The sequence below is a fragment of the Mobula hypostoma genome, chromosome 25, assembly GCF_963921235.1.
Source record: "Mobula hypostoma chromosome 25, sMobHyp1.1, whole genome shotgun sequence".
NCBI lineage: Eukaryota > Metazoa > Chordata > Chondrichthyes > Myliobatiformes > Myliobatidae > Mobula > Mobula hypostoma.
The window spans coordinates 839,794-854,323 of NC_086121.1; the positions used below are offsets into that span (position 1 = coordinate 839,794).

Consider the following 14,530-nt stretch of genomic DNA (forward strand, 5'->3'; position numbering starts at 1 on the left):
AGCTTGAATTGAGCAGTTTGTTGGTCAGCTGTCAGGTAGAACAGAAACATTGAGTCCTCTTGATCATTGTAAGGTGCCTTCCTCTTAAATGGCACCCGTGGACCAGTTCAAGAGGACAGGAACACAGAAATCCCAAATAAGGGAATCCGAATAAGGTTTAATATCGCTGGCATTTGTCGTGAATTTTGTTGTTTTGCAGCTACAATACAGTGCAATACATAACAAAACTATAAATTACAATAAAAATGTATAAAAATAACTAGTGCAAAAGAAGAAAAAAAGAGGTAGTATTTTTCATATAGATACTGATGCGAAACTTCTAAAAGTTTATAAAGAACTGTTCAATGCCTGTGACCATTTTCGAGTTTAATGTCTGTCTTTTGAATATGTTAAACCAAGGAACATACAGGAACCTGTGAAACAATGAAGATTTATCATTGCCAAAATCGTTAAATTACCAGACTGCTTTGAGTAGGTTGCTATCAATTTACATTTTACCCATGACTACAGTTGAGAAGGACTTCATTGGTCGTAAAGTGTAGGCTGTCTAGAGGCTGTGAATGGTGCTATATAAATGCAAGTCTCTTCCTTTCAGTTCTTCCCTAATGGAAATGCATTTGCAACTGGTTCGGATGATGCCACCTGCAGGCTGTTTGATCTGCGTGCCGATCAGGAGCTGATGGTCTATTCCCACGACAACATCATCTGTGGCATTACATCTGTGGCATTCTCCAAGAGTGGTCGTCTCCTGTTAGCTGGCTACGATGACTTCAATTGCAATGTTTGGGATACTCTGAAAGCAGACCGTGCTGGTATTTGTTTCATACTATTGTCATTTTATCCTTTTGGTTATGTGATTCCAGTTAATTGGGACACATTGGGAACAGTACAATTTTGCCCAATTAGCTCAAGTTTCATGGAAGCAGTTAAAAAGGTATTTTTTTTAAAAAAGCATCTATCTTTTAACTGAATAATAAATTATGTATTTAAATAAAATACAGAACAAATTAGAACACTACAATACTGCTATAGTATTATAAACCTGTATTGGTTCCTAATAGTTATCAGTGGGGGAATTCATCCAGCGTTTGCTACCGTATTCTTTTGACTGGAAATGAACAAAAAAAAAGAAACAAGTGCAAACACCTATTGCAGAAAATGGGCTGCCTTCATACAATGTTTTTGATGGTTGCATCCTCAATCTTTATTTTCATTGTAACATTCAAGATGATTGTCAGTGCCTTCAAATTTATTGTTTTGTTTTCATTTCTGGCATCTCCAAGCATAAATGCTTGAAACTGCAGTGAGCAAAATATTTCTAAATTGTCTTACTATTTATTTCTCACCAACTATCCATGGCAAAAATTGCAGTGCTTTGAACACAATACGTGCAACAGATGCTATCTAAAAGTTGTTTGTTCTAAGCATGGTTTAGTGTCTACTCACCAGACAATTGCACGCAACTGAGAAACTGTTCAGCAGCAGCGTCGGCATTGTGTCCCAAATAAGTGAAGTGAATCCCGCCTATTTTCTTGATTAGCAGTTGTTCTTTAGAAGTTGTCCAGTATAAGCGGCTGCCCTAATTAATCAATACCCAATTAACTGGAATCCATTGTATTTGCTAGTGGATATCTGAATTTGAAATTGTTCTATTTCCTAGACTTCATTTTGATCATTTTTGAAAATAGCATTAAAATTGTTAGCAACACAGACAAAATGAGGGAGTAACTTAGCAGGCCAGACAGCATCTATGGAAAAGTGTACAGTCGACGTTACGGGCCAAGACCATTCAGCAGGACAGAAGGGCTCAGTGTTGACTACTCTTTTCATAGATGCTGCCTGGACTGCTGAGTTCCTCCAGCATTTTGTGTGTGTTGCTTGGATTTCCAGCATCTGTAGATTTTCTCTTGTTTGTGATTACAATTGTTAGCACTTAAGTTTTCAATGTGCATGTAAAATAGCAAATGTGATGGTTTTATTAAATATCAACAGAGGCCCAAATCTTCATAATATTTGATTCGTATTTTGCAAGCTTTCAGTATTTTGTTTATTGCCAATTCGCCTTGCTGTTGCTTTCCTTGCTAATCAAGAGCCAGGTACAGTTTGTAGGTCCGTAATGAAGTGTTTACCTTGCTGTGTTTCAGGTGTTCTGGCTGGCCATGATAACCGTGTGAGCTGCCTGGGCGTTACTGACGATGGCATGGCAGTTGCAACAGGATCCTGGGATAGTTTCCTGAAGATCTGGAACTAGACCTGTAGGTTGGTTTGTCAGCCATGCCTTAAACTACCTCTTGTGTCACTTTCTCTGCAGTGGCGGAGGATGGGGGGGTAATTTCAAAGGAGATGTGAGCGGAAAGTTTTTTTTTCACAGTCAGTGCCTAGGATGTGCTGCCTGGGTGGCGGTAGAGGTACAGTGGCATGCAAAAGTTTGGGCACCCCTGGTCAAAATTTCTGTTACTGTGAATAGCTAAGCGAGTAAAAGAGGAATTGATTTCCAAAAGGCATAAAGTTAAAGATGACACATTTCTTTAATATTTTAAGCAAGAAAACTTCTTATTTCCATCTTTTACAGTTTCAAAATAACAAAAAAGGAAAAGGGCCTGAAGCAAAAGTTTGGGCACCCTGCATGGCAGTACTTAGTAACAACCCCTTTGGCAAGCATCACGGCTTGTAAACGCTTTTTATAGCCAGCTAAGAGTCTTTCAATTGTTTGGGGATTCTTCCTTGCAAAAGGCTTCTAGTTCTGTGAGATTCTTGGGCTGTCTTGCATGCACTGCTCTTTTGAGGTCTATCCACAGATTCTCGATGATTTTTAGGTCAGGGAACTGTGAGGGCCATGGCAATACCTCCAGCTTGCGCCTCTTGAGGTAGTCCATTGTGGATTTTGAGATGTGTTCAGGTTCATTATCCAGTTGTAGAAGCCATCCTCTTTTCATCTTCAGCTTTTTTACAGACTGTGTGATGTTTGCTTCCAGAATTTGCTGGTATTTAATTGAATTCATTCTTCCCTCTACCAGTAAATGTTCCCCGTGCTACTGGCTGCAACACAAGCCCAAAGCATGATGGATCCACTCCCGTGCTTAACAGTTGGAGAGGTGTTCTTTTCATGAAATTCTGCACCCTTTTTTCTCCAAACATACCTTTTCTCATTGTGGCCAGAAAGTTCTATTCAAAAGGTTCAAAGGAACATCTAAACAAGCCTGATGCATTTTAGAAACAAGTCCTGTGGACTGATGAAGTTAAAATAGAACTTTTTGGCCGCAATGAGCAAAGGAAGAATGGACGAAAATCCCCCAAACAAGAATTGAAAGACTCTTAGCTGGCTGTAAAAAACATTTACAGGCTGTGATACTTGCCAAAGGGGGTGTTACTAAGTACTGCCATGCAGGGTGCCCAAACTTTTGCTTTGGTCCCTTTTCCTTTTTTGTTATTTTGAAACTGTAAAAGATGGAAATAAAAATTTTCTTGCTTAAGTATTAAAGAAATGTGTCATCTTTAACTTTAGGCCTTTTGGAGATCAGTTCATCTTTTACTCGCTTGCATGCCACTGTAGATGCAAGAGGGATTTTTAAGAAACATTGAGATAGGCACACAATGTGAGGAAACTGGAAGGATGTAGACATTGTGTAGGCAGAAGAGATTAGTTGGCCATTTGATTGGCGTTAGGGAACTGGAGCCAGGAGCTGGATGACCTGCAGATCATTCGGAAGAATGAGGAGATTATAGATCGTAGCTACAGGGAGGTAGTTACGCCAAAGGAGCAAAGGACAGGAAATTGGGTCACTGTCAGGCGAGGGAAGAGGAAAGGGCAGGCAGAGCAGGGTTCCCCTGTGGCCATTCCCCTCAACAACAAGTATACCGCATTGGATACTGTTGGGGGGGGATGACTTATGTGGGACTAGCTGCAGTAGCCGGATCTCTGGCACTGAGTCTGGCTCTGCAGTGCAGAAGGGAGGGGGGGAAAGAGCGGTAGTGATAGGGGACTCGATAGTTAGAGGTGCAGATAGATGATTCTATGGTTGTGACAGAGAATCCAGGATGGTTTGTTGCCTCCCAGGTGCCAGGGTCAAGGATGTCTCTGATCGATTGCATGACATTCTGAAGTGGGAGGGTGACCAGCCAGATGTCGTGGTGCACATCGGTACCAATGACATAGCAAGGAAGAGTGAAGAGGTCCTGGACAGTGAGTATAGAGAGCTTGGTAGGAAGTTGAAAAGCAGGACCTCGAGGGTGGTAATCTCAGGATTGCTACCTGTGCTAGGTGCCAGTGAGGGTAGGAATAGGATGCTCTGGAGGAGGAACAAGTGGCTGAGGAACTGGTGTAAGGGGCAGGGTTTCAGATTTCAGGATCATTGGGACCTCTTCTGGGGCAGGTGGGACCTGTACAAGAGAGACGGGTTACACGAACCACAGGGGGACCAATATCCTTTCAGGGAGGTTTGTTAGTGCTATTGGGGAGGCTTTAAACTAGATTTGCAGGGGGATGGGAACCAGAGTGTCAGAGCTGACAGTGTGGCTGGGGTGAAAATAAATGATGTTGAAAGTTTAAGCAAATCCGCTGATGGAAAGGTTGTGAGTGGTGGTAAAAATCTTCTGAGGTGTATATATTTCAATGCTAGGAGTATTGCGGGGAAGGTGGATGAGTTGAGGGCGTAGATTGACACGTGGAATTATGATGTTGTAGCAATTAGTGAAACTTGGCTACAGGAGGGGCAGGACTGGCAGCTTAATATTCCAGGGTTCCAATGTGTCAGATGTGATCGAGGCAGAGGAATGAAAGGTGGGGGAGTAGCATTGCTTGTTAGGGAAAATATTACAGCAGTGCTCAGGCAGGACAGATTAGAGGGCTTGTCTACTGAGTCCTTATGGGTGGAGCTGGGAAACAGGAAAGGTATGGCCACATTAGTGGGATTGTATTACAATAGTCAACGAGACTTGGAAGAGCAAATCTGCAGAGAGATAGCAGGCAACTGCAGGAAACATAAAGTTGTGGTGGTAGGGGATTTTAATTTTCCATACATTGATTGGGACTCCCATACTGTTAGGGGTCTAGATGGTTTAGAGTTTGTAAAATGTGTTCAGGAAAGTTTTCTAAATCAATATATAGAGGGACCAACTAGAGGGGATGCAATATTGGATCTCTTGTTAGGTAACGAATTAGGGCAAGTGACAGAAGTCTGTGTAGGGGAGCACTTTGGTTCCAGTGATCATAACACCATTAGTTTCAATTTGATCATGGACAAGGATAGATCTGGTCCTAGGGTTGAGGTTCTGAACTGGAAGAAGGCCAAATTTGAAGAAATGAGAAAGGATCTAAAAAGCGTGGATTGGGACAGGTTGTTCAAAGATGTGATTGGTAGGTGGGAAGCCTTCAAAGGGGAAATTTTGAGAGTGCAGAGTTTGTATGTTCCTGTCAGGATTAAAGGCAAATTGAAGAGGAATAAGGAACCTTGGTTCTCAAGGGATATTGCAACTCTGATAAAGAAGAAGAGGGAGTTGTATGAAATGTATAGGAAATGGGGTAAATCAGGTGCTTGAGGAGTATAAGAAGTGCAAGAAAATACTTAAGAAAGAAATCAGGAGGGCTAAAAGAAGACATGAGGTTGCCTTGGCAGTCAAAGTGAAGGATAATCCAAAGAGCTTTTACAAGTATATTAAGAGCAAAAGGATTGTAAGGGATAAAATTGGTCCTCTTGAAGATCAGAGTGGTCGGCTTTGTGCGGAACCAAAGGAAATGGGGGAGATCTTAAATAGGTTTTTTGCGTCTGTATTTACCAAGGAAGCTGGCATGAAATCTATGGAATTGAGGGAATCAAGTAGTGAGACCATGGAAACTGTACAGATTGAAAAGGAGGAGGTGCTTGCTGTCTTAAGGAAAATTAAAGTGGATAAATCTCCGGGACCTGACAGTGTTCCCTCGGACCTTGAAGGAGACTAGTGTTGAAATTGCGGGGGCCCTGGCAGAAATATTTAAAATGTCGCTGTCTACGGGTGAAGTGCTGGAGGATTGGAGAGTGGCTCATGTTGTTCCGTTGTTTAAAAAAGGATCGAAAAGTAATCCGGGAAATTATAGGCCGGTGAGTTTAACGTCAGTAGTAGGTAAGTTATTAGAGGAAGTACTAAGAGACAGAATCTACAAGCATTTGGATAGACGGGCTTATTAGGGAGAGTCAACATGGCTTTGTGCGTGGTAGGTCATGATTGACCAATCTGTTGGGAGTTTTTCGAGGAGGTTACCAGGAAAGTGGATGAAGGGAAGGCAGTGGATATTGCCTACATGGACTTCAGTAAGGCCTTTGACAAGGTCCTGCATGGGAGGTTAGTTAGGAAAATTCAGTCACTAGGTATACATGGAGAGGTGGTAAATTGGATTAGACATTGGCTCAATGGAAGAAGCCAGAGAGTGGTGGTAGAGAATTGCTTCTCTGAGTGGAGGCCTGTGACTAGTGGTGTGCCACAGGGATCAGTGCTGGGTCCATTGTTATTTGTCATCAATATCAATGATCTGGATGATAATGTGGTAAATTGGATCAGTAAGTTTGCTGATGATACAAAGATTGGAGGTGTAGTAGACAGTGAGGAAGGTTTCCAGAGCCTGCAGAGGGACTTGGACCAGCTGGAAAAATGGGCTGAAAAATGGCAGATGGAGTTTAATACTGACAAGTGTGAGGTATTGCACGTTGGAAGGACAAACCAACGTAGAACATACAGGGTTAACAGTAAGGCACTGAGGAGTGCAGTGGAACAGAGGAATCTGGGAATACAGATACAAAATTCCCTAAAAGTGTCGTCACAGATAGATAGGGTCGTAAAGAGAGCTTTTGGTACATTGGTCTTTATTAATCGAAGTATTGAGTATAAGAGCTGGAATGTTATGATGAGGTTGTATAAGGCATTGGTGAGGCCGAATCTGGAGTATTGTGTTCAGTTTTGCTCACCAAATTACAGGAAGGATATAAATAAGGTTGAAAGAGTGCAGAGAAGATTTTCAAGAATGTTGCCGGGACTTGAGAAACTCAGTTACAGAGAAAGGTTGAATAGGTTAGGACTTTATTTCCTGGAGCATAGAAGAATGAGGGGAGATTTGATAGAGGTATATAAAATTATGATGGGTATAGATAGAGTGAATGCAAGCAGGCTTTTTCCACTGAGGCAAGGGGAGAAAAAAACCAGAGGACATGGGTTAAGGGTGAGGGGGGAAAAGTTTAAAGGGAACATTAGGGGGGGCTTCTTCACACAGAGTGGTGGGAGTATGGAATGAGCTGCCAGGCGAGGTGGTAAATGCAGGTTCTTTTTTAACACTTAAGAATAAATTGGACAGATACATGGATGGGAGGTGTATGGAGGAATATGGTCCGTGTGCAGGTCAGTGGGACTAAGCAGAAAATGGTTTGGCACAGCCAAGAAGGGCCTGTTTCTGTGCTGTAGTTTCTATGGTTCTATGGATTGGTTCAGCACAACATTGTAGGCCGAAGGGACTGTTCTTGTGCTGCATTGTTCTGTTGTCTGGGCTTGTTTCTTTCACTGGGCTCAGTTCAAATTTGATGTGAAAATCTACTATAAACACAGATCACTACCATCAATCTAGTTTGTGACTTAAACACCAGGAAATGAAGTTAGTCTTCTCGGTTAGATTCATGGGAGGTTGTATTATGCACAAGTATAAGCAGGGACCACACCCACCATTATAAACACTATTTCACAAGCATTGATGTATCTGGTGAATGGTTATGGTGTTCCAAGGAATCTCATCACATTTCATGACATCTATATTTGCCCTTAAAATGCTACTTTATAAACATCTAGATAATGTGCTAGTTATTCTTAGTTGCCATGTGAACAGTTCAAACCAGGTAGCACAAGTACTGAAAGAGATGTTCTACTAGTAGAACTGCATGTTGTTGAAAATGAGTTTTATGGTATGGCTTAGTGCGAATGGGGAGAGAAGGCAATGAATTAGCACGAAAGGCTTTGCTCACCTGGGATGAGCTCTCAACATTTAAAAAGAAAATTCTTCTGTAACTCTTGGGCTGGATCAGATTGAGTGGCAGGGTGTATTCCACATCACAAACTGGTAAAGTAGCTAGAAGGAAAAACTAAAAGTGTATTTATCATCAAAGTACATATGTCACCATATACAACCCTAAGTTACATTTTCTTGCGAGCATTCATAGTAAATACAAAGAAACAACAAAAAAAAATAAGCATCAAGGAATGGCTAGTTCATTAAGATGGTTCAAAGTACATTACTTAAAAGGAAATTACAGATTGCATATATTACTCAGTAGTTCAGAAGTAGTATATTTAAAAGTTTTGTAAGCTACCTGCAAAGGGTCACCGTGTTTCACCAGCACCATCTTGTGAAAGGTTTTTCAGTAATGATATTAACCATGAAGTAACTTTGTGTGGTATTTTGGACTTAGATCATGGTCACTTGCACACAAGAGCTCAATTGCACTATTAGCAAGGTGAAAATTGGACAGTTTCAAGGGTAAGAGCTGTCATGTGAAATTCATTGGATGACCTTAAAGTTTAGCAAAAAGCCTGACTGATACGTCAGTTTGATAGCATGTTCCACTTGACACCCAGGTCTTCACGGTATAAAAGTTCGTATACTGAGCAGTGCATCTTCCTCTGTTCCATATGTTTGTACATCCCTTATAACCAAGTGAATCTTTAGAGCAGCATTTCTCAACCAGGGTTCCACGAGAGATTGTGATGTTTTTTAAAAAACAACCATTTTTGAACTTTGGGCAATGCTAGCAGTGGTGGGCAGTGACTGAGCAGCCCCATTAGCAATCTCATTAGAGGTGTCTCAGCCCAGTATAGCAGTGCGCAGTAGGACTGTGTTTATTAGCTTGAGTCTATTCTCAGTTTTTGCCGTGAGATAAGGGAAACTATTGACAACTGGTGAGTACTGTATTGCACCGAGGTGGGGGAGACAGTAGGCTGATAAGCGTGAAGTGTGTTTTCTGAGCATTGAATGGACTTAACCCAACTTGGGCTGTGACTTCAGCCTCTCCTCCTGAATTACCTCCCCCAACTTCCCCTTGCGTGCTGCCGACTGACTTATGGGAGAGAACAAACTACTGGTGTAGTAGAAAATTGGAGGGAATAGTGCGTGGAATGGGCTGCCAGCGGCAGTGGTGGAGGCGGAAACAATAGGGTCTTTTAAGAAACTCCTAGATGAGCTTAGAAAAATAGAGGGCTATGGGTAAAACCTAGGTAGTTCTATGGTAAGGACACGTTCAGCACAGCTTTGTGGGCCCAAGGGCCTGTATTGTGTTGTATGTTTCTATGGAAATTTTCATTCTAAAGAAAGGATTTTTATGCGCCATGATTAAACTGTTGGCCTGCAGCTTCGCTGTTGTAAACATTGCAAAATGTGGATTGTGCAGGTTAGAAGTCAATTGTATTGTGAAGCTTTTGTATTTTTTGTGGTTTTCTCATTTAGTTATTTATTATGCTGTTCTTATTATGCAACAACGGACACAAAAAAAAGTCTGTCTTTACAATGAAAGCTACTTATCGATGGGTTTTGCATGGGCTGGTGATCCAAGTTGTCCCATTTCATTTTGCCTAGTCTGAAAACACACTCAGTCTTATGAAAAGAAAGATTAATTTCAAGAAAGGTAAGTTAAGCTTAACTACCTGTTTTTTTCAAGAAAGGTTGGCTAAAAATTTATTCTCTACTCAGAGCATTGACAAATATTTTTGAATTATTGTATCTACAACTTGCTGATGGTACGTCAGCGTGATGAGCTGTAGATATAATTTTACGTGAAGTTCCTCCAGGGCAAAAAGGTTGAGAGAGGCTGATTTAGAGAATCACTTGTATTTCAGCAAATATGTCATAAAATAATGCATTTAGTCCCAAAATATGTGACCATAGCTTTTTTCTTTGCAACCAAAATATCTTCAGTTGCTAACACGAGGAAATCTGCTGATGCTGGAAATTCAAGCAACATGCATCAAAGTTGCTGGTGAATGCAGCAGGTCAGGCAGCATCTCTAGGAAGAGGTACAATCAACGTTTCGGGCTGAGACCCTTCGTCAGGATTGGAGTTGACTCCAGTCAACTTCTTCAGTTGCTTGAATGTTTGTGTTACTGTCTTGGCAAGCTGACTTCAAGTGAAACTATCAGCATTTGATTTGACATTCCACCAGTGCAGACCACAGGTTTCAGCTGTTGAAGGACTTGTCTGAATGTCCCATATTTAGGCTAGGATTAAACTGGGGATTGCTCGGCAGTGTGGCTCATAGGGCTGGAAGGGCCTATTCTATGCTGTATCTCAATGAATAAATAGATTATCTGGTGCATTAGGGTTGGTTGAAAGTTGGACATGGCTTCCATATTTCCAAAGCATTAAGCTGTATGTTTTATCCGAATCAGGTTTTATTATCACCGGCATGTGTCATGAAATTTGTTAACTTAGTAGCAGTTCAGTGCAATACATGATATTGGGGGGGGGGGAATAAATCAATTATGGTAAAAGTATATGTATATTGCATAGATAAAAATAGTGCAAAAACAAATAATTTTAAAAAGTGAGGTAGTGTTCATGGGTTCAATGTTCATTTAGGAATCGAATGGCAGAGGGGAAGAAGCTATTCCTGAATCGCTGAATGTGTGCCTTCAGGCTTCTGTACCTCCAACCTGATGGTAACAATGAGAAGAGGGCACGTCCTGGGTGATGGGGGTTCTTAATAATGGATGTCGCCTTCCTGAGGCACCGTTCCTGAAGATGTCTTGGATCTACAGAGGCTAGTACCCAAGATGGAATTGACTAGTTTTACAACTTTCTGTAGCTTTCAGTCCTGTGCAGTAGTTCTTCTCCCACCCCCATACCAGACAGTGATGCAGCCTGTCAGGGTGCTCTCCAAGATGTATCGAAAGAAGTTTTTGAGTGTTTTAGTTGATAAACCAAATCTCTTTAAATTCCTAATGAAATATAGCCTCAGTCTTGCTCTCTTTAAAGCTGCATCGATACGTTGGGACTAGGTTAGATCCTCCGAGATCTTGAACCCAGAAACTTGAAATTGTTCATTCTCTGGCATTGGGTGTAAGGTGGTTGTTGCTGCGACACCACTCAACTAGCTGGTATATCTCACCCTTGTACAGCCTCTGTCTCTATCTGAGATTCTACCAACAATGGTTGTATCATCAGAAAATTTACAGATGGTATTTGAGCTATACCTAGCCACACGGTCATGGGTGTAGAGAGAGTAGAGCAGTGGGCTAAGCACACACCTCTGAGGTGCGCCAGTGTTGATCATCACAGATTGCACAGATTGTGGTCTCCTTTTTAGGAAGTTGAGGATCCGATTGCAGAGGGAGGTACAGAGGCCCAGGTTCTGTTGCTTATCAGTCAGGATTGTGGGAATGATATGGTCAACAGACAGCATCTTGGCATAGGTGTTTTTATATGGGATAACACACAAAAATGCTGGAGGAGCTTAATAGATCAGGCAGCATCTATGGGCCAAAACGACAACTCTTTATTCCTCTGAATAGGTGCTGCCTGGCCTGCTGAGTTCCTTTAGCATTTTCTGGATTTCCAGCATCTGCAGAATTTGTTTGTTTCATATGGGAGTCTTAAGTGGTGTGATAGTTTTCATGACATCATTTGATTGACCCTGAAAAGTCTGATGACTCAACCGCACATTATTTTACTTGTACACAGAGAACAGTATGGCCCGTCACCACACTGTTAAAGAATTCTAGGCAGTAAAGAGCTAGCAGTTATAGATATTGACCAACCAACACACAATATGCTGGAGGAACTTGGGGAGGGGGCCAGGTAGCATCTATGGAAAAGAGTAAATAGTTGACATTTCAGGCCAAGACCCTTCATCAGAATTGGAGAAAAAAAGCTGAGAAGTCATAAATATTGACCCTTTGGTCAATATGTTTGAATTTCTTACTTGTATGATCAATCGCCATTCACAGTAGAGGTGTTAAAAGTCAATAGAAACTACAAGCTGATAATGGATGATACTTTGAAGTTAATAAAGCAATTGTCCATTAGGTTTTGTGTGCCTTGGATCACTTATCTCAACTCCAGACCCCTGCTGTGTCAAGGGAAAGCTATGCTCCTCGAAGTCCTTTCTTGCCTGGGCTGTTTGCACACTATTTCCAATTTTACTCTGAGCCAAGGAGTTATGGAACAGCAGTCACCATGAATTGTTTTCATCTTTCCAGATCGCAGACAGACTCCAAGGTGACTGGAAGATCATTCCACATTCAATTACGTTGCATATCCAATCCACTGATACTGACTTGGACACCCCCAACTTCAAAGGGCAAAATGTACTTTTAACCTTTGCTATAATGAAGAGCACAAAGTTAGACAACTTTAAATGGAAGATTCTGTGGTATAAAAATGAGATTGCGCATTCCTTTTGGGACCATTGTTTTGTCTTGAAAACACTATTATCCCGCAAAATGTAACTTTAAAAAAACCTGGTAATCATGAATAAATTGCTAATTTTATCAGTAGTTTAAAGTTTTAGAACCACGCGGGGTTGCTGCCAGTTAAGGGTTGAAAACTTTTAACGCATCTCAATTTTAAGTTGTTTTTAGCTAAGGAATTTAAGTATGGAATTTTCTGGAAAACAAGGGAGTCCTTGAGCAGCATCATCCTGGTTTCTCAGTAACTGTAAATTAGTATCAAAGCTATCTTTTTTGGTCATGTTCTGTGTCATGGACTTTTTGTTGCACAAATATTGCATATGAAATGTTGGAACTAACCAAGACACGGTCATAGTAATGAATGCTTGTTTTTAAAATGTAATTTTTTCCCCTCTACACTTTAGTGGGTAACATAGAAAAATGAAAACTCCCCATTGAATTTTAAGCTGACTGGTTTCTTGGTAAAGTTGCTCAGGGCCCATTAGGCCTGTGCTTACTGGAGATTCCTGCTTTTAGCAGCTGCCGATGTCCTGTGCTTGGATCTGGTCAATGTGTGTATCAAATGATGTAAGTTCAATGTTGAAAATAATCTTGAAATTTTTAAGTTAATTTTTTGGGAGTTTTTTTTTGTTTTTTCTTTTACCATGGGTTTACTCTTCTAGAAGCATGCTGTAGAATTGCATAACGTGCTTATGGAATTAAGTCAATAGATGTTCTTTTAAGACACACCTGTTAAATCGTAACCGTTGTAATAATCATGGCTACTCTGTGCATAATGAAAAATAAAAAGCTATGCACTTTCTTGAGTAGAGCCATCACAACAAACTTGACCTGTTTAAACTATCTTCACAAATGATTCTGAAGCAAACCATCCTGTTTATCCATTTAAAAAATAAATTGAAATTTGTAGAAAGCTTACTGTTAGAATCATTTTGTAAGGGGCAGGTTTCTGGCTTTATGAATTAGCTGAGTTGAACAGCAGAATCTCTGCAGCCATACTTTACTGTAAACAGAAGTGCTCTTTACTAGAATTAGTAGCTTTTTTTGTTCTCTCCTTGCAAAATTGTACAGATGTGCTGTAATAGTGCGTAGGCCTCAACAGGCACCTTTCCATTAACTCTATAGGTCTTTCCTCACCACTTTCCTCTTTGCCTTTTGTATTTAATTTCAAAGTCGGTGTACTACAAGAAAGCTGGATGCAAGATAGATACTATATTAAAATGTACTGTTATTTAAGATGTAATAAAGCAGTTTGACACGAGTGATGTCTTGGCTGATTCCTTTAATGTTTTGCCTTAGAATTGACTTACTAATTAGAAATTTCCAGAAACTAAATTTATAACCAGTGCCCATTCCTGTTATAAAGTTGAGCATCAGCAATGCCACATTTGTAGTTTCAGTACTGCGTGGATGGGCATGATGTATCTGACCACTTACAATGGGGTAATCTAAACTACAAATACTTGCAGTCGTGGCATAACACTAACTCCCCAAACTTTGTCTCCAGTGTTGTGTTCATTCACCTTTCTCACTATTGCACAGTACTGTGTACACTGTACCTTGTTATGTTGCATGCTATGAATGTAATGTATGATTTCTAGCCACAAAAAAATTGGATTAATAAAACAAATCAGATACTAACCTTGCTATCAGTGTCAAAAAATTCTGCTGTCATTTTTCTCAACTGTTTATGTAGTAATTTAAAGAGTAAAATGAGCTTTAGTTGTGACATGCATTGGAACATAGTGAAATGTTATTTTGCATCAAATTAAATTAGTAAAGCTTGTGCTGAGCAGCCTGCAAGTGTTGACATGATTCTGGTACCATGCCCACTACTCGCTAACCTTAATCTGTGTGTCTTTGGGGTGTGGAAGGAAACGGAAACAAACACGATATCAAGGAGAATGTACAAACTCCTCACACTGGTGGAAGTCAAACACTGGTTTTACAGCTTTGTACTAGCTATGTGTGTAATCTATATTATCCTAATTTTTTTTAATTTCTCTGCTTGTGGGAAGGTAGTTAAAAGGTATCGCCCACGGTAACTTGCTGAAATTGGTTTTTGTTGGGTTGGTTCTGTGATCTGTTCACTGAGATGCGCAACAATTGAGAATAGAAT

The 14,530-nt window shown here is 40.6% G+C and overlaps 1 protein-coding gene across 2 annotated transcripts in view; it reads left to right on the forward strand.

Annotated features, from left to right (window-relative positions):
• The window catches only part of LOC134337892 (guanine nucleotide-binding protein G(I)/G(S)/G(T) subunit beta-1), a 109,532-nt gene extending 95,859 nt beyond the window's left edge, over window positions 1-13,673 (forward strand). Inside the window, exons 9-11 of one of the 2 annotated variants that reach the window (XM_063033232.1) lie at window positions 596-812; window positions 2,145-2,259; window positions 12,202-13,673. In XM_063033232.1, the coding sequence (XP_062889302.1) occupies window positions 596-812; window positions 2,145-2,251 (324 nt within the window). In that variant the 3' untranslated portion in view covers window positions 2,252-2,259; window positions 12,202-13,673. The remainder of the gene's footprint in view (window positions 1-595; window positions 813-2,144; window positions 2,260-12,201) is intronic. The other variant, XM_063033231.1, reaches the window with a different exon arrangement.
• Window positions 13,674-14,530: the final 857 nt, after the last annotated feature.